This window comes from Physcomitrium patens, chromosome 2 (genome assembly GCF_059467195.1).
Source record: "Physcomitrium patens ecotype Gransden chromosome 2, ASM5946719v1, whole genome shotgun sequence".
NCBI classification, from domain to species: domain Eukaryota; kingdom Viridiplantae; phylum Streptophyta; class Bryopsida; order Funariales; family Funariaceae; genus Physcomitrium; species Physcomitrium patens.
This window is the reverse complement of record NC_143411.1, coordinates 23,233,759-23,253,185: the sequence shown is the minus strand read 5'-3', so window position 1 is coordinate 23,253,185 and position 19,427 is coordinate 23,233,759. Positions and strand designations below refer to the sequence as shown.

The window sequence follows — 19,427 nt, the reverse complement described above, 5'->3', positions numbered from 1 at the left end:
AAATAAAAGATTTAAAGAAGTAAAATTTATAGTATTAGACATTTGAATCGTTTTAAGCATTTATGTGCTGGAAATAACATTTTTAAGAGCTTTGAGTTTTTTCTGGATGTGCTAAAGTAACTTAGAGAATTAAAGACATGTACTAACTGTACTAATTGAATCTTTTACTTTAATTTATAAATCAAATTTTGGATTTTTTATTTTAATTTGATAACTTTATTTAAATACTTTTCAACAAATAATTTTAAAGATAGTTTTAAACATGTCAATTTTTTGCTATTTATTTATTTTAAGTCAACGAGTTTTTTTTTATATATATAAGAAGAAATAGAAGATTAAACTTTAACATATCCAAGATACTTGTAATCCATATGCATAAACATTAGAGGATTAATTTTAATATCTATGAGACATATTTTAATATTTTAATTTTAATTTTTTATCAATTAAGATATTTTTTAAAAATAAGATTAGAAGATTTATATTTTAAAAGAATAGTAAAAATAATGATTAAGACTAATTTATAGTAAAATTCTAATGAGATAGCTTAAAATGATTGCTTGCTACAAAGAATCTGTAATTATTATAATTACATAGTTTTCATATTTAAAATTTGGTACCTATGTAAATACATAAAAATATTAATTTTCTAAATATTTCTTTATTTTATAGTTATTATCCATTATTTAAAGATAAGTAGATTATATAATCATTACACATATGCTAATCCTCTCTACTTTGCACCTTAGGTACTCAATGTAAAAATAAGATATAAAAAAGAGACTATGTATAAATATAATGTTAATCTAAAAACCTTTTCTAATAAAAATTCTATAAAAAATTTATTTGATTATGATCAAACAATAAAACATGATATAATTGACTTAATAAATGCATGATATATATTTATTTTAATAAAATTGAACCAAATGCTTTCATATATGTAAACAATAGTGTAAATATATATTGCAACTAATTAAAATATGTACGATTATCTGTTGGTATAAAAGATCTTATTTAAAATAAGAATCCCACAAATTTCTTTGGCTTGATGATAATACATTCAAATTTTTCAAATTTAAGAAACTTATATCTAAATTTGCTATCCATTTTGATTTTTTTTTTAAAACTATCTTACAAAGATGTAATATCAAAGGCCTAATAGGAAAGGTAATTAGGTTTTACAAATTTTAGGAATGACATTCTATTGATTTGGTAATACAAACTCATGAAGCCATGAAGGTGGAAAGTAACATGAAAAATCTCTACTAAACATGTTTTGGTATCTATAGTCATCTACCATAGATAGTTAATTGAATTTACCATTTTGTCTTATATTTTTCTAGTAGAAGAGAATATTAAGGTTTTTGAAGAGAAAAGGACAACTTTTTGGTTGACAATATTTTAATTTTTTATTTATAAATATATATTTTTTTAATGGAATTAGGAAGAATAAGTTAAATAACATTTTTTTAATATTTTAAAACCATAAAGACTATATTTCAACATGGTTTTATTGGTTAATTTTTTACTTTTCCAAGAGCAATAAAGAGAGGAGTTGAAGTATAACATCAAAATGCAAAAGAATAACCTTGGTAACTATCAAATATTACCTTGTGATGTTTTTTAAAAAAATTGAAAAAAATAAGAAAGGAATAAAATTAAGATAAGAAGGTGGGTTCTAAATCTTAGCTCTTTAAACTAATTTAAAATTTTAGACAAAATCAAGAAAAGAGAATTGCTTAGAAAAATTAGGTGGATTCCAAATTTTAGTTTTAGTTTTAGTTTTAGTTTTAATTTTTTTTTTTTTTTTTTTTTTTTTTTTTTTTAAAAAAAATTTAAATTTAAAATATACATAGAGAAGAATAAAAGAAGATTTGATATCCTAGAGGTAATTTCTTAACCATTTTATCACTTCATATTGTAGTTGCATACCAAAAATATTTAATAATATGCATCATAATATTATCAACTTTAGTTCTCTTATTAAAAGAACTTGGTTGTTTTTGTAGTAACTGCTTTAATTTTACATGTTTCAAGAGAAATGAAGTTGGATTAATAATTGGCATGACTTCTTTTTTTCATTGAATTTATATTTTTAGAAAGTAATGATATCTATGAAAAATAGTTAATTTTTGTAAGTTATTTCATAAGTTGTCCTTTACTCAATCCATCTCTTTTTTGTGGTATTTATGTATTATAATTTTAAAACTATGAGTAATTTCTTTGGCCTTGTTTTTTAATCCTTTAATATAAAATAAATTCCAATTATGGGGTAATTCCTTTATTTTAAGAATAGTACAAGATCTTAACTTGGTTTTTAGTTAGAAATTATGCATTACTTGTGAAAAAAGATTTTGATTATTAGGTGACATTACTATCTTGAGATTGACATAAGATCTCATTTTAGTACAGAGTTAAACCATGTGTCTCTTAATAAGTTTAAAAATGAAAAGATTTTATGATATTTCATAAAATTAAAAATTAGAATTATTAGATTTATAATTATCTTAAATTTAAATCATTCAATAGGTCTTTTTGTCTCAAGTGATTAACTTAAAAAACATATATTTAGTTTTATGCTCCTTAGATTTCACTCTAAAGTAATTTATCTTATTATTGACTATGTTTTGTAATCCAAATATATTTTACAATTCTAAATAGAATTAAAAAATACAATTTTAAAAGCCGACTTACTATAAGAAGTTTATAACAATATATTATAAGCTTTTGATAGAATATAGTAAGGTAAAAGATATCATTTAGAAACTCTAGTAGATCCTTCACCTTTTGCCAAGGACAAGAACATGATAAAAACAAATAAACTAGCGAGACTTCTTTCAAAGAAAGATAACAAAATAGAAATGACTAAAAATACATATTAAGAAAAAAATTAGAATGGCTATTGCCAAAAGCCAAGAAAACAAGAGACTCTTGAAATTAGATTGGAAGCAAGAAAAGAGTTGACAAGAGTGAAGAAGGCTTCACTCTTCTCTCTATATATACTATCTAACTAGGCGCTATGTGGCGACATTCTATAGGACCTTCAATATATGTTGTCTTTGTAGGACACATGCTTTGACTTACAAGGCAAGTTTTTCTATGTGTGGGCCACATAATTAGCTTGGTCTTCAAGCTAACAACATGTATGGTACATGGTCAACTTGTTGACTACGTTGTTATTTTCCAAAAAGTCAATTTAAGACACCTATAAAGTCAAAGTAGCATCTATAAAGCTTTTAAGAAGCTTCCATAGAAGATATTATAGAATTAACTTACTTTTACATTCTTTTACTTACTTCTACCTAGTTATACATGTAATTACAGGCTTACACGTATATATTCGTGACATTATCCCTTCTTTTAGGGATAAGTTCCCTGAAGAGCAGTCATCATATGTTGAAGAAATCTATGATGCGACGAATTGTATTCGCCACATACTCTGATCTTTGTTCTCTTCAAAGATGATTGATTGAACCTCTCAACCATCGATAGTGTCTCATATCAAGGCAGAAAGACCACCTAGTTATTTAATCATTGTTGAAGCCTTCATAACTTCCTTCGAATAAAACATTTGAAACACTGTCAAGAATTATTTTTACATCTAATAAAATCACCAAACATTGGGAGTCCCTTCCAAGGTCATGATATGAAATGTGTTGTATTTCGCCATCTATTCAAGGAAGAACATGTCGTTCTTGAGGATCTTCATATCAATTACGTCATCTTAAAGGTTGTGACAATTGTAATGTCTCGTTTGGCAAGTCAACATACGCAAGCTCTTGAGTCAAATCTACTAGTTGTTGGTTCTCCATCTCCTTAGTGGCACAACTACAAAGAAGCTACAAACAAGGATTGAAAGTAGAATGTTATCTTGCCTAGATCTTTTTTTTTTTATAAGAAAGGTTTTCATCTTGATTTTGATGGATGTCATTGATGAAAAGCCTCCACCACCTTTGTTGCATTGACAAGATTCTTTATTGGCTCCTATGTGCATTTACTAATATCATATATGTGCCAATGGACAAGATATTCTAATTTATTTTGGCGCTGCCTTCAATCTAAGACTTCTTCCACTTTGAACTCTTCATTATTGTCTACTTCTATAGGAAGAGATAGAACTTATCTTCTTTTTAGTATATGCACTGTCTTGTATGGTTTAAGAAGAGATACGTGGAATACTAGATGGATTTTTATTTACTCTGATTGGTGTAAATGATATGAAAATGGATTGATTTGTGTAAAAATAGAAAATAGTCTAAGCCTTCGATAGTCCAACTTGTCACAAAGATGAGTAGTCTTGATATTGCAACGAAGTAACCATACCTTGTCACCTGTGTAGAATAGTGGTTGTTCTTTTTGATAGACATCCACATTGACTTTTTTTTGTTCTTGAGCTTCTTTTAACTGTGCCTTCATTGTTGTATGAAGCTCTGACAAATGAATTGCCAAACCTTTCACTATAGGATTATCAACTTTTGAAAAGTCAAAAATATCAAGTTATGGATGATAACCATAATTGACAAAGAAAGGTGTTTATTTTGTAGAAGAATGTATCATGTTATTTTAAGCAAACTCTGCTAATGGCAAAAGAATTGTCCAATCATCTTGTTGGTAGTTGATAGTACATCTTAAATACTACTCCAAAACTTGATAAACACGCTCCGTTTATCCATTAGTTTGAGGATCGAATACCAAAGATAGTTTTATATCTATTTTTAGAATCTTGAAAAGGATCCGCCAAAATCTTGATACAAATTGAGTTCCCCTATCTAATATAATATCCTTGGATAATCCATGATACCAATAAATATTGTCAAGAAAGAGCTTAGCTGTTTCTTCACATGTGATGGATTTTGTACATGGTACAAAATGTGCCATCTTGATAAAATAATCTACTATCACAAATATAGAGTCATAAGAATCTGAAATTGGAAGATCTATGATAAAATCCATAGAAATAGAAGACCATAGTTGTTCTAGAATAGATAACGGTTGAAGAAGTCTATAAAGTCAATGACGAGGAGTTTTTTGATCTCGAGAAAACATCACAAGATTGTACAAAATCTTTGACTGCTTTCCACATTTGGGGCCACCAAAAGTCCGTGGATATTAGTTCCAAAGTTTTATTGTACTCAAAATGTCCAGCTGCTGGATAGTCATGACGAGCTTGAAGAACACGTAATCGAGCTTCACCTTTTGGAATATATAGGCATCCCTTGAAATATAGTAGATTGTTCTTGAATTCAAACTTGGAAGTATCATGAGACTTTGAAGGATTTTTCTTAATATCACAAATAAGAGAATCAAAAGATATACTTGACTAAACTTGCTTAATGAAAGTTGAATCAACAGTTAGTGTTGATTTCATTGCTTGAAGATGAAGATGCTCTAGCTTCAAGAAAATTGTCCATTCTTAATCAAAAGTAGCATCTCCTCCCTTTGCTGCAAGATAAGATCATCTAGAGAATGCATCTGACAAACCTTATTATTTTCCTAGTCGATAAGTGAGCTTGAATTTGAATCTTGACCAAGATATATTCCAATGAGCTTGGCGATAATTCAAAACATGTGCTGATATAAAATATTCAAGGTTCTTGTGATCCATATATATGATGACTTGGCTAAGAACACCTTCTAGATAATGGTGCCATTCTTGAAACAAATCCACGATTGCAAGAAGTTCTTTTTTGTGAATCTTGTAGTTGATGTCGGCTGCTGAAAATTTTCTAGAATGAAAAGCTATTGGGTGAAGTTTATCTTTTCTTCTCATTTATAACAATACAACACCTAAGGCAAAGTTTGATGTCTTTATTTTCATAAAAATGGTTTAGAAAAATTGACATGATACAAGATTGGTACAAAAACAAAGGCTGTTTTCAAAGCTTCAAATGCTACTTCCGCTTCTTGATTCCATTGAAGTTTGTCTTTACAAGTCAAACGTATAAGTGGAGCTACAACTTGAGAGAAGTCTTTGATAAAGATCCGATAGTAGTTGGCAAATCCCAAAAAGTATTGGACATCTCTTACCATTTTTGGGATCTTCCATTCCATAATAGTTCAAATTTTCTTAGGATCTATCATAAGTTCATCATTTAAAATGATGTATCCTAAGAAGTCAACTTGAGTAGTGTAGAATACACATTTTTCTATCTTGGCATAGAGTCTCGTATCTCTTAGTTTTTGTAACACACAACGAATATGAAGTTCATGTTCTTCTATGTTTTTAGAATAGATTAAGATGTCGTCTAGGTAACAGACAACAAAATCATCTAAAAAATCTTGAAAGACATCATTTATTAGATGTTGGAATGCTGCTGATGCATTTGTAAGTGCAAAAGGCATGACATTGTATTTGAAATGTCAATACCTTGTTCAAAACACAGTCTTCCATTCATCTGTTTCTTTGATGCATACTAGATTGTATGCTTCTCATAGATCTATTTTTGTATAGATCTTACCTTGATTTAATTGATCAAAGAGTCCAAATATCAAAGAAAGCGAATACCTATTCTTGATAGTAATTTTGTTGAATCCTCGATAATCGACACACATTTACAATGATCTATCTTTTTTCTTCACAAATAAAATTGGAGCTCTTGGTGGAGATTTGGAATGGCGTATGAAGTTCTTGGCCAGATTTTCTTCAATATACTCCTTGAATTTAGTTAGCTCATTTCGTGATAAACTGTAGATTCATCCAAATGGCGATTGTGCTCCTTCTTGAAGGTCAATTGAATAGTCATAGGAACGATGTTCTGAAAGAGTATCTGCATTCTTCTTTTCAAATACATCTTGAAAATCTTGATATTGGTTTAGAATGCTACTTGAAGTCTTTCCACCAGTAGAAATAAGAGCGGCATAAATCTCATAAGATGATTTTTTTTTTGCAACATGCAAGAAAGCTCTTGCACCTACAAATACAAGTTTAATTGTATTAGACTTATGACTTTTTACTTGATTAATTATGTTCTTAGTTATACTTTCAGAAAAGTGAAGACTACGAGAAGTCTAATCTATTTTAGGATTATATTTTTCTAGCCATGATAAACCTAAGATGATTGGATTAGAGGGAGATCTAATGATATTAAATATTACAAAGCTACTATGACCATTAGTTGCTACTTCTATAGGAAGGATTTCATGAGTAACATCTTCTAAAGACAACGGACAACCATCTATGACTTCTACGTGAACATGTTTAATTTTCTTCACTAAAAATATGCTATGTCTTTTAGCAAATTCTTCATCTAAGAAACATGCTGAGGCTCTTGAATCTAACAAGACAGAGGCTTTGTAATGTTTAGGTCTTAGAATAACATTCATTGTAAAACAATGAGAGGGTTCTCAAGAGAAGATAAGACCTTTACTAGGTGTTGTACAAGGTTCCAGCCACACGGTTCCTATTGTAGTTGGATAAATTGGTTTTCCGACATGCTATCTTCTTTGATTGCCATACTTCTCATTTTATGGTTGTGTCATTTCTTTGGGCAATGTTGAGTAGTGTGCTCAAATTTTCCACAATATAAGTACAATCCTTTCTGACGACAACGAGTCTTTTCTTGCTAAGTAAGAGGTTTAAAATGTATCACATCAATTTACATATTCTCTACTTCCGAATGTATGTGTTGAAGAGATGTTGGTATTGCTATTAAATTATAGTAATGTTGTGGTCCACTTGTACGGTTCTCAGATCAAAATTTAAAAAGATGATTGTTGCTTTTCACAGTAAAGTTAATTGCTTGACTCAATGTTTGAGGATCAGGTAAGTTGAGCATTAATTTATAAACCTCATATTGTAATCCATAGAAAAATTAGCTAACAAGTTTAGCATCATCTCACTTGATATTAGTTCAAGTTGTCAAAATTGTGAAGCATACAATGTTATTGATTAATTGCCTTGATGCAAAACATGGATCTTGTTGGTTGCAACACGAATTGCATTATATTTTATATACATGGATCAAAACTTTGCCAAAAAACCGTTCAAATTATCCAATATTGGATTTTGTTGTTCAAGAAAAGATGAAAACCATGATAATACTGAACCTGAAGGAAGCGTACTAATGAATCTAACTTGCGATCTTAGAGTTAGATAACTTTGGGATTGAAGTTCAATCACAAGTTGTACTCTATTGATAAAACCTCTAAACTTTGATCTAGTGCCATCAAACTTCTCGGGTAGGACAATTCTTGGTTTTCTAACACTGAAAGGGTGTTCCACTATAGAAGAAGGGACATGATTTGGTACAAATGTTGAAGTAGCTCTAATCATTTCTATATCTTCACTTCTTGTCAATCTTGTTGCTCTTTGTGGTGGTAAATTGAATTGATGCATCACAAGTATTAATTCCCTCAATTGGTCTTACATTTGTACCATTGCACTCTTCATTTCAGTAAGTTCTCCCATAATAACACTTAGAAAAGAAAAGATATCTAATATTACTCAAGACAAATAGAAGAGAGGACTTGAGAACAAAGAAAATACTAAGGACAATATCAGTATAAAAGAGGGTAATCCGCAACTTCTAATATGCTTATGTCTTATCAAGAGAAAGGAGTAATCCATTCTTAATCAAGATTAGATAAAGCTCTGATATTATAAGTGCATTCTTGTCAATGTGTCAAGGACAAGAACATGATAAAAAAAAATAAACAAGAGAGACTTCTCTCAAAGAAAGATGAAAAAATAGAAATAACTTGATATGCATATTAAGAAAGAAATTAGAATGGCTATTGCCAAAAGACAAGAAAAACTAAAGAGCCTTGAAACTAGACTAGAAGCAAGAAAAGAGTTGACAAGAGTGAAGAAGGCTTCACTCTTTTGTCTATATATGCTATTTAATTAGGGGCTACATGGCAATGTTTCATAGGACCTTCAATATGTGTTAACTTTGCAGGACACATGCCTTGACTTACAAGGCAAGTTTTTCTACATGCGGGCCACATAGTTAGCTTGGTCTTCAAGCTAATAACATGTGTCGCACATGGCTAACTTGTTGACGTTGTTTCTAATCCAAAAAGTCAATGTAAGATACCTGTAAAGTCAAAGTTGCATCTATGAAGCTTCTAAAAAGCTTTTATAGCAAATACTATAGAATTAACTTACTTTTACTTGCTTTTATTTACTTCTATCTATTTATATATGTAATTATTGGCTTACATGCATATGTCCGTGACACCTTTTTCAACTTTAAGATCAATCTAAACTATGGAAGTAACCAATATTCTTTAAAAAAAATTTAAATTGATCAAATGATATTTCTTATGAAATATAGCAGTTGATAAGAAAAATGATTGTATGCTTAAAAATACAAAGAAATTAATCTCTGCTTTATACCTTTACAATATGGACCTATTAAATCCCATCAATATTGAGCTTTATGCAACTCTTAGCCTTCTACCTTCCTATTACCAAAAAGTAATCTAATACCCTCAATTATACAAGTCCTTAATGATTAAGTTTTAAATAGTACCATCAATGATATTATATTTGAGGAATTTATAAGTGAAGTAAGATAAGAAAATAATATATTCAAAAAAAAAAACAATGAATATTATGAAGATCATCAATTAATAAATGTCTTATTTCATCAAAAACCAAAGTCCAACTATAGAGCCTAAAGACTATATATTGCAAATTTGTACCTCTAGATTGTAGTGAGTAAATTATAGATAAATAAACCACAAGTAAAAAATTGGTCTAAATAGTATTTTTTATTTTTTTAAAATCTATAAGTTTGATAAATTTATCTTTTATGTGTATTATTAATAACTTAATTGATTTTAAAATTAGTGCTTATTTATTTGAAGTTAAATTAAATTATTTATTAAATACAATTAAAAATAATTATTCTATATTTATTACATCATAATATTATTTTAACTTAAGTATTATATTTTTTAAAGACAAGTTAAGCCAAAACATATCCAAGAATGGTTAAAAGGTGGTTGATTTGAAATATAAAAGATATTCTTGTATTATATATAAAGAAAACAATATATGTTTTTTCTTACAAAAGATAAAGCTATAATAAGATTAACATTAATCTTGTTAAAAACTTGTTAAACTTATTAAACTTATTTTTATTCACATTAAAGGTGGTTGTGAGGAATAATAATATAAAAAAATAAAAAATAAAACATCATGGATTACATCTCAAATGTTGTTGGTTAAACTGAAATGTATTTTAATTTTTTATTATACATATTAAAATACATCAGCCTCAGAAAACCTTTTTTAAGAGAACATAAAAGGTTTTAAAAAACTAGATAACTTTATGTAGAAAAATCCTAATAAAAATAAAAAATAAACTTTGAAAGATCGTAGAACTTTTTAAAGCTTCTGAAACTTCTATAAAATATTATAGAAGAATATTGAAGGTATAAAAAAAGTTGAGAATTTTAGAAGTTTCATGTAAAATAATAATGTTTAATAGCAAGATAACACCAACTGCCATATCTTCAAATGCAATATTTTTAAACAAGTCAAATGGATCATTCTTACCTATTCTAGATACACAAAAGTCATCGAAATTAATATATTATGATTCAGATTTTGAAAAAGTGTTATTAATCTCAAGAAAAAAGTTAAAATAATAATCATGAATCATTTTAATAGTCAATACAATGTAAACTTCAACATTTAGCTTGTACCAATTGAACATAAAATCTTAAGATGTAAATTTAGTAAATGAATTATTTACATGTTATTTGTAATTTTTTGAGAAGCGTATTAAAAACAAAAGCTGAACCGACAATTATATTTCATGCACTTGCTAAAACTGCTACAATTTTAAAAGAGTTTGAATTACTAAATAGAGCATATTTCAATAACAATTTTATACATAAGAGCTATTAATATATGGTTGTGAAAGTATATGGCTGGTCTTTTTGTATATTCAAATTGTCTAAATTCACGGATCCTCATTGCATTATGTTTTTCAATAAAACATAAAATAAAAATAAAAATATTGGTTTTACGAAGGAAATCATGCTAAAGGAGCCAACTTCATGCCATTTTTGAAGGACAAACATACGATAAAAATGAAAGTTACTTAACAAATCTGTGATAAGTTTTAGACGTTCTGCATAACAAATGAATTTTACAGGCTTCCCTGTCATACTGAAGTGATATATTCAATAAACAACCACCATGGCTACACACCTATTGTACAGGCTATGATCATCTGTGCATTATGAATTATACAAAAGAAACCGCACTAGAGAGACAAGGTAAAGACAGCACATTGTTGCACTATGGAATGCGAAAGCTTTTGCAGTGGATGCACATACGGCATGAAGCTTCACACCTACTAGAGCACGAGTTCTTTGAATCTCAGCAGAGCACGACACGACGCTGCGAAGACTTCATCAGTAAGACCCAGCATGAAGCGACAGTAGTTGGGTATCCCTGTCCAAGAGCTGCTGCTGATAGAAAGATCTGTGAACTTGAGAAGAGCATCTCGAATATTTTCACTGCATAGTGCTTCAGTGCTCTCCCCCTTCACACATTTGCCGTAAAATGCCGATGGGGTAGCCACCATGGATGTACCTCCCAAGGGTTCAACGACGTCCCAACCACATTCTTTTAGAAGCTGCAAGGGCAAGTTCCACAGGACGGTTACAACTTCGTGTTTACACCTTCATTTAATTCTGATAGCGACGGAATTAGAAACTAGACTTGAAAAAACATTCAATACTCTACATAAAGCTGATAATCTGATTGAACCTTGTGATATGACTCAGGTTTTTACAGATAGTATCAATCGTATCCTGCAAATGCCCAAAGCCACGAAGTTCTACGGTTCCAGGTATCCAAAGGCCTCTTTCCTGACGAGGTAAGTTCTCATTACCTTGCAGAGTTGCTCTGCTCGATGCTGCAGGATCTTCTTCTGCACCTCGAGACCTGCAACAAGATCATCAAATTTCTGACTTACCAGCAGTCCAAGCAACTTTTTTATGGAGTACTTCAGGGTTCCATGCGGCCGACTCAAGGTAGGTGCATCCTTGAAGGCTTCAATAAACACTGCGTCTGCAACAGCCGAAAAGCCAAACTCAATCCCTCCTGTCATAAGGCCAGTTGATAAGCCTCCTAAGATTGCAACAGCGTAGGTGGAATTCTCGGATTCAGTGCCAATTTGCTTGAGGTCCCACTTCCAGGAACCATTCTCACTGTACTCCAGCCCAGAGAAAGAGGTATTTAGTATTACCCGAGCCCCGTATTTCTTACAAATAGATAGGATCTCGCTGATCTCAGAGTTCGTGTAGAGTTGTCCAGTTGGATTGATGGTCGGGCCTGGAATGTACATCCATGGCTTCTTAATACCTGTCAAAAAAGAATCTATTTGCCCTGCAGTAGCTTTAAAGGAGTCAGAAACCTTAGTGGGTAATATCCTGAAGTCCGCCTCCAGAAACTTGGCGACCGAGACTAAAGTCCCACAGGAACCCATGGGAAAGACAAGAGTTCCGTTTTCCTCGACACATGCCAGAACCAACTTAGTGAAAAGGGAAGTAGATGTATCACTCAAGAAAATCTCCTTCGTATATGAATGAGGAACCCCAAATGTACTTTCCAAGTATTCAAGTATTTCCGGCCGTGGGTCTATCTCGTCATCCGAAATATTCTGTCGTGCGAAACCTTCAAAGACTGACACTTTGACTGCTGCAGGGACTTGGAGAAGATTCTCGTCGAAGTCCATACAGATCGTAGGGGGTCGTTGGTCGAGATTGACATTCTCCACGCCGCTTAGTGCTTCAGCAGTGCTACGTGAAATACTGATGTACTCCGAAGCCTCCTCCTCCCTAGGTAACCTCTGCAAAAGTGCCAGGGCGAAAGCAAAGTTAGTTTCTGATACGAAAAAAGGAGTGATGAGGGTAACTTGAATCACTGAAAATATTGACTGGAGCTAATCTTACCACAGCTGGTTTAGCACTATTAAATTCTCCATAGACCTAATTAGAAATACTTACAAATATCGTGACTGACTCCTGTAATTTTGTTTCCGGAAACTTCTCAAGCTGACCCAACGATCGTCCTTCCTAAGAAATGAGGAATTTTCTTCCAAGAGGAATTATGCTGTCCTCCAAGGATCTAGAAAGTTTGAACTTAGATTTTCCTAAGTACATACCTGTTCATTAGTATGACGTTCAGGAAGCTGAAAGCTTAGAAGCTCGTGAAAGAGGCAGCCATAATAAAACTGGCTTGAGATGGCAGTGCGGCCATATGTAACATCCCCTGCCTTGGCAAGCGCATTCAAAAGGGTCCGATTCTCTGACATGACGAAGGCAACCTCGAGGTCTGAATAAACCTGCAAACCATCCGAACCTCAGGGATATGAGAATTAAAACAAAGCATGTTATGACTGGATAGTGTAGTCCGTGCAATCCATAGATTAGGATACGTTCGCTACATTTCCATTCAATCCTAAGATCATCAAAAGTAACCAAATTATTCTAAGTTATATATATATATATATATATTGTTTCTTGACACAACTGAGCAATACCCGTCGCACAAATTGGTGAGGGGAGCAAATGAACAAAACTGCCTAGGCTCCAATACCTCGTACCAAGGCGGACCCAGGAGTGGAAGCTATGGTACAACGAAACCAAGTTTTGAACACCTGCTTTAAAGAAAGACAGTAAATAGATTGCAACCAGCTGAAATTCAAATGGCCGATAATGAATAACTAGAAAAAAGTGAGCTTGACCAATTTTAGGAGACGGATCACTAGTTGACCTATTTTCAACTTGGTTCTCTTGTGCTAATACCTTTGAATTACATTGGGTATGGCATTAATACAAGAGAATTCAACCAAGTTTTTATCCCCCTACCAGTGAGTAACAAAGATAAGCCCCACATTCACCTGGTTTTTTAACAGGCCGCAGATGACGGTGGCATGCAAAGGCATTGGATGAGATGATAGGTACTGCAGAACTCCGTTTGTCCCTGGTAAACTTGAAAGCTCCAAGTACTCCGACATATCCAAAATCAGGCGTGCTCCTATGCTGGCAGTGGCATTTAGAAGCAGCTCAAATGCAGTGGATGTCCGCATCTCATAATCCGCTAGACTTGTGACAACTATCTGAGGTTTCAGATTCTTCAGCAGCTGCACCACTAAGTCGGACCGACGAGGCGCTTCCACAACCGTCACGCTATTGTTGGATTTAGAACTCCCAATTGAATTTGTACCCTACAGAAGCCAATTTATCACCAAAAAACTGATGCACGAAAAAGGAGAACTTGCTATGAAGTATCAAAGTGTGCTATTTTCAATGTTCACATCAAGTCATGCATCTTGAAAGAGAAGGCTCCAGACATTTGGTTATGAGAAAGTATGAACTATATTCATGATGTTATTCAGCCATTTCTACAATTACATTTATGGCCTATATACAATTCAAGTGACGGTCACAAGGCGCACAAAATATCTAACATCATCAATGAAATATTACAAGCTAAAAAAGAGAAAGAAAACAAAGATGGTTGTCCGAAGTGTGGATTGATGATTACGTAAGCAAAAAAGACAACTATTAGTTATTACGGATGGAGAAGGGCAGTACAATATGAGCCTGAGCAGGAAGCGCAGTGATCCATTTCTTGGGCAACCAACGTGTGAGAGCAGCATCCACCAGTGCTAATCGAGGTGAGTATAGGCGAAGTATATTCTCTATCGCCACAGCTCTTGAGGGGAGGATCACAACACTCTGCAAAATAAAGCAAATTTGCACAATTTAATCGATAGTACAGGACTGTTCTTAGCTTTATCTGGTTAAATGCTACTGGCCAGAAAAAATGACAGATCGTGCAACTCAAGAAATTTAAAAGCGTGACATTGACATGGAATCCAACACAACTAAAAGTGAAATTCTTTTCCCTACCACGTCTGAAACCGAGGGTTAAGCTCCTCAAAAGAGCTCAGTGTACGATGACAAGTGCACTCTAATTTTGAAAAGCGCATCACATATCATTACTAGATGTGTTGCCTCACCGCTGGAGTTAGTGGAATATGATGGTAGATCCTCATGAAACCTGCTATCAGATTTCTAAACCGACAACTTCCAGCCGGGGACTCGTGTGGGAAATACGAGAGATCCTCTAGTCCACGTGCAAGATGCGCCAGGAAAGGTATTTTCTCTTCGGCTACTGCTTCATCTTTAAATGAGAGGTCTAGGGCTCCTCGAGTGTCATGAAATCCATTGTTCAAAAATTTCGATATTGTCTTGACCTGTAATAGGCATATAATTGTCACGTCGCCCACCAAGAATTAATGATGTTACTCTAAAAATCAGAATGAAGATTACATACTTCCATAAGCACCTTCTGAGCCTCAGTCTCCATGTCCGACTACGTTAACAACAGCAAGCGAATGTAATGATTCACATCAGGACTGGTTGGATTGAAGTTGGATTTGATTGCAAACCTGGTTAGGCATCCTAAGTCTGCACTCATAAACCGACAGTCCGTGAGAAATCTCGCCTCCTGACTTCAAAAATGCCCATGCTGTTCTTGCGCTTATGGGCTCCTCACTCACACGTCCCATGAAAAACTCGAACCGATGTCGTGTGTTTTTCTCAATTTCCACTAGCGCTAATATATCAGTATCTGCTGCCTGGGAACAGACGAATGATAATGACGTCAAATAAAATCTTACAAACCCCACCATCTAATTCTGAACTTCACAACACAGACATTCATTAAGAGCCACCAATGTCGATCGACCACCAAGTGAAACTCCTCATTGAAAAGTCGTCATATAGACCAAAAACGTGAAAACATTCAAGAGAAGTCCAACCTGATTCACTCTAGTTTGCCACAATTTTTTGATATGAAACCCACGTCTGCTGAATAACCGCTCGGTCACAGCTTGGCCAGGCCGGCCTCCAATATTGAATATGAGCTTTCCAGTCGGTCTAATGATTGAAATACCCTCCTCTGTAGCCCTTGCAACCAAACCTAACCCAAACTGATCCTCAACAAATCCCTGCCAACGACAACCCAAACATAAATTATGATACAGCAATGCGGCCACTCCTTTACGCCAATTTCATCGACCTTGCAAGAAGTAGTTGATTACAGCAGAATTGATTGCTGAGTCCAGTATTATCAATGTAGAATATCTGCACGATTGTCTTGCGTCCAAGAAACATACACGGAAGGTTGAACTATTCAAGGCAAAAGAATGGCACCCTACCTTGACGATCTTGCGTAAACAGCATTTTAAATGTACGGCAAAATTGGTAAAGTTTATTTCGCTGAATAATACAAACAAGTAATGCAGCTCAAATGATCAGAGCACTCATGATTGATGTGAACTACATAAAGATTCCAAAGTGCATTGTGAGATCTCATGTAAACTTACCTGAAGACCACAATAATTACTGAGAGAATATAAGAACTCTTCGCTAGCATTTTCGCTCACGAGCTTCGACATAGCTGTTGGATCGGGATTAAGAATCTACAAGCAAGAGTCACCACAATCACCTCAATAGCAGATATAGTTACACATAAAATGGTATTAAAGTAGCACCCAATTCATAGTAAGCCAGAACATAAGCACTGAGCTCCATCTGCCATTCAACCAACCCCTACCTGTGGTATACAACCAACGATGAGATCCATTGTCAAATTCTGCTCCCTGCAGTACGCAAGCAGATCTGAAACATGAAATTCAACTCTATCCAGCAACGATTTTCCCTCGTGATCGAGTACAGACAAACCATCATCGCTTAGTGCATTCAAATAGAGGTTGACCCACGCCACCTTGATTGCCCTCGGGTTGATGTCAAGCCCAATGACCTGAAATCCTTCCCCCAATCACCCACCATGAATTTACCACTTCTCAAAACTCACAAGAGCTGCGAATCAAACAACCGAACAAGGCGATCACTCACTTCTGATTGGGTACCTAACCCATTCTTTAATTTAACCCAGCATCTACATTGAAGAATGCAGAAAAGCAACTGCAGACCCGGCAGCTCATGCAACAGCCATGAAGATTTTCAGTCTTGTAAAGCTTGCCTTTCGGGGCAACCATCGTTCCGCCATCGCAATGGACACCCATCCATTGCCGCAACCCAGTTCTGTAACATCCCGATCCCTAAATCCAGTATCTGGATGTCTGCTAATACCTTCAAAGAAGGTGAAGGACCAATCCTCTGGAATGAAAATACTTGGTAATTCCAATAACTTCAGGCTTTGCCTATTCTCTCTAAAACCTGTTCATTAAACAAAACAGAGAAGGAGAGAGCAAAAAGTGAGTTCAAGAATATGGAGAAGCCAATGTAAGGACGCAACCTTTGTATACCTCTTGTGTTGAGGATAATCTGTGTGATTCTACAACTAATGGCAGTATGACCCAAAACCTTTTAATCATAGTGTAAATTCATGCAGAGGGACAGACGAGAGAGCGCTCAAAATAAATAAAAAGAAAGAAAAAGAAGAAGAAGAAGAAGAAGAAGAAGAGCATTAACACTTTGATTCATGCCTGCAGAAGGCGATTAGTATCTTAATCTGCTACAACAATCCGCAAACGAAGCTAAATACACCAAAAAGAGTGGACAGGAGCATAACATCAGGTACCTTCGTAATTGCCACATTATTCTTTAAGATCCTGATTACTATTGCTCTTCGATTAACAATGGCGACCCTTGAATGAGAGCACAACATGGTGCATTGACTTTATATCACCGTCACTTCTTACACAACTGCTGATCAGGATATTGAGCATGGAGTTGAGCAATTCAGGGCCAGATGATGGAGCCATTATCTTATCAGACACCAGATCTTCAGAAGTAAAAGGAGCGCGTATGATTACTGAAGACGATGCAAACATAGAGGACAGCAGGACACACCTTCGTAATCAGTGAGGGAGAGGTCATGGAACCGAAAATGGTACAGAGACATGCTATCCACCCCAGGTTCTTGTTTCTGCACGTATTTCTCCACTGCAGTGAGAAGCTTTCTCGCGTCCACACGCGTGTCCACGTTGTGTAACCTCTCTAACACACCCTTGATGGCATTGTAAGCACTGTCCCCTGAAACCTTGCATTGCTCCAGAAACACCTTCACCTCAGCTTCGATTGATGTCGTCATATCAATATTTCAAAACCTTTTCTGCCTTCAATCCGTTCTAACCCTCACAAATAATTCTCAACTTTGCTCCACCATCTTTTGAGTTGAAATCGACTAGACTTGATAATCACTGGAATGGTCAGCAACCTCAATACAGTTCCTGGAGTTAATCTTTAAATCTACATTAAAATTCCAACACACCCATGATAAGATTAGTGGCCACGATCTTCAGTGATGATATCAGAGATAGGTAGCATGCCCATAGTTTTTGCTTTCTGGCATAAACAATGCAATCCAAAAATGTAAATTCATACTTCAGTAATTGGATGGGATCTGTCAGTCTTCTCTCTTTAAAAAAAACAGAAAGAATGCAACATTGACAGGGATCCTCAATCCACAATTTTCTAAAATCCAGAGCTTTCTAAATCCAAACATCCCAGTTCGAACGAGTCATCTCATTTACTGCCTTCTAAGACTTCCAGAATTTCTTCTACCATAACGCTCAAAGATCGTGTATGACCCACCTGTGAGCTGCCAGATGGCGCTTCTCCAAGAACAAAAAAAATCCACGTGCGGCCAATGCAAACTACAATCTCGATCCTACAGTTGAACTTGTGTCAACACACACGCACATACACACACCAGCAAACAAACGAAAAGACAAGGAGAGTATGCAACTCACTCACTGAAATCGCCGAAGCAGAGCCAGGTACTGGGACGACGAACACCCACCATATCCAAGGTTAGCGGGCGCCCAATCACTCCCGCACATGCCCACGAGACTAACGCCTGGTCAACACGACAACCGAATCCACGCACAAGACCGAAAAGCAGCTTCCTAGAAACGGTACCCATCGCTTGCTCCAAACCTCCAGCACATGGTCGAAATCAAGGAATGATGCGACAAAAAGAGGCACTGTAATCATGTGTCGATGCGCGGCGATCGCATCCGATCTGCCCCCTACCTCTCTCCGCAAGAAAACAACAACACCCTTGCGGGTCAGACAGAGTGTGGAATTTCAAGGAAGCGGCGCCGTGCGACGAGTCGCTAAATTAGATTCGCAAGTGCCAGAATTCCTCCGGATCCAGCGATGAGCCCAGCCAGCGAAGAGAAACATGGGCCGACTGTCGGGAAGACTTTCGCCTCCCTTGGGGAGAGCGGGGGAAATATCATCGTCGCCCCCGCCGTCACCGTCGGTACTCACGCCGTCTAACCGCCGTTGCCTCCGTCGACGTCGCTTCTCCTTCATCCTAGCGTTGAAATTGACCATCCAGTCTGGTAGAGAAATGCCCCTAGCTTCTTTGGAGACCTAATCTCTTACAATGTTGTAAGGGTTAATGTTGTAAGGGT

At 34.7% G+C, this 19,427-nt stretch overlaps 1 protein-coding gene across 3 annotated transcripts; it reads right to left on the bottom strand.

Annotated features, from left to right (window-relative positions):
- Positions 1–11,036: 11,036 nt before the first annotated feature.
- Positions 11,037–19,206, bottom strand: LOC112275594 (methionine S-methyltransferase). 3 transcript variants are annotated; one of them, XM_024506092.3, is made up of 13 exons: positions 18,759–19,206; positions 17,857–18,255; positions 17,024–17,220; positions 16,595–16,801; positions 16,365–16,460; positions 15,798–15,986; positions 15,426–15,614; positions 14,994–15,230; positions 14,566–14,709; positions 13,869–14,195; positions 13,131–13,310; positions 11,856–12,815; positions 11,037–11,597 (listed from the first exon to the last, which is right to left on the bottom strand). In XM_024506092.3, exons 2-13 carry the CDS (start codon positions 18,095–18,097, stop codon positions 11,316–11,318), a joined length of 3,249 nt encoding a protein of 1,082 aa, XP_024361860.1. In that variant the 5' UTR covers positions 18,098–18,255; positions 18,759–19,206; the 3' UTR covers positions 11,037–11,315. The 3 variants fall into 3 exon arrangements, with proteins under 3 accessions (XP_024361860.1, XP_024361852.1, XP_090104476.1); XM_024506084.2 differs by having other exon boundaries at positions 18,601–18,765; XM_090248350.1 differs by lacking the exon at positions 18,759–19,206 and having other exon boundaries at positions 17,585–18,184.
- Positions 19,207–19,427: the final 221 nt, after the last annotated feature.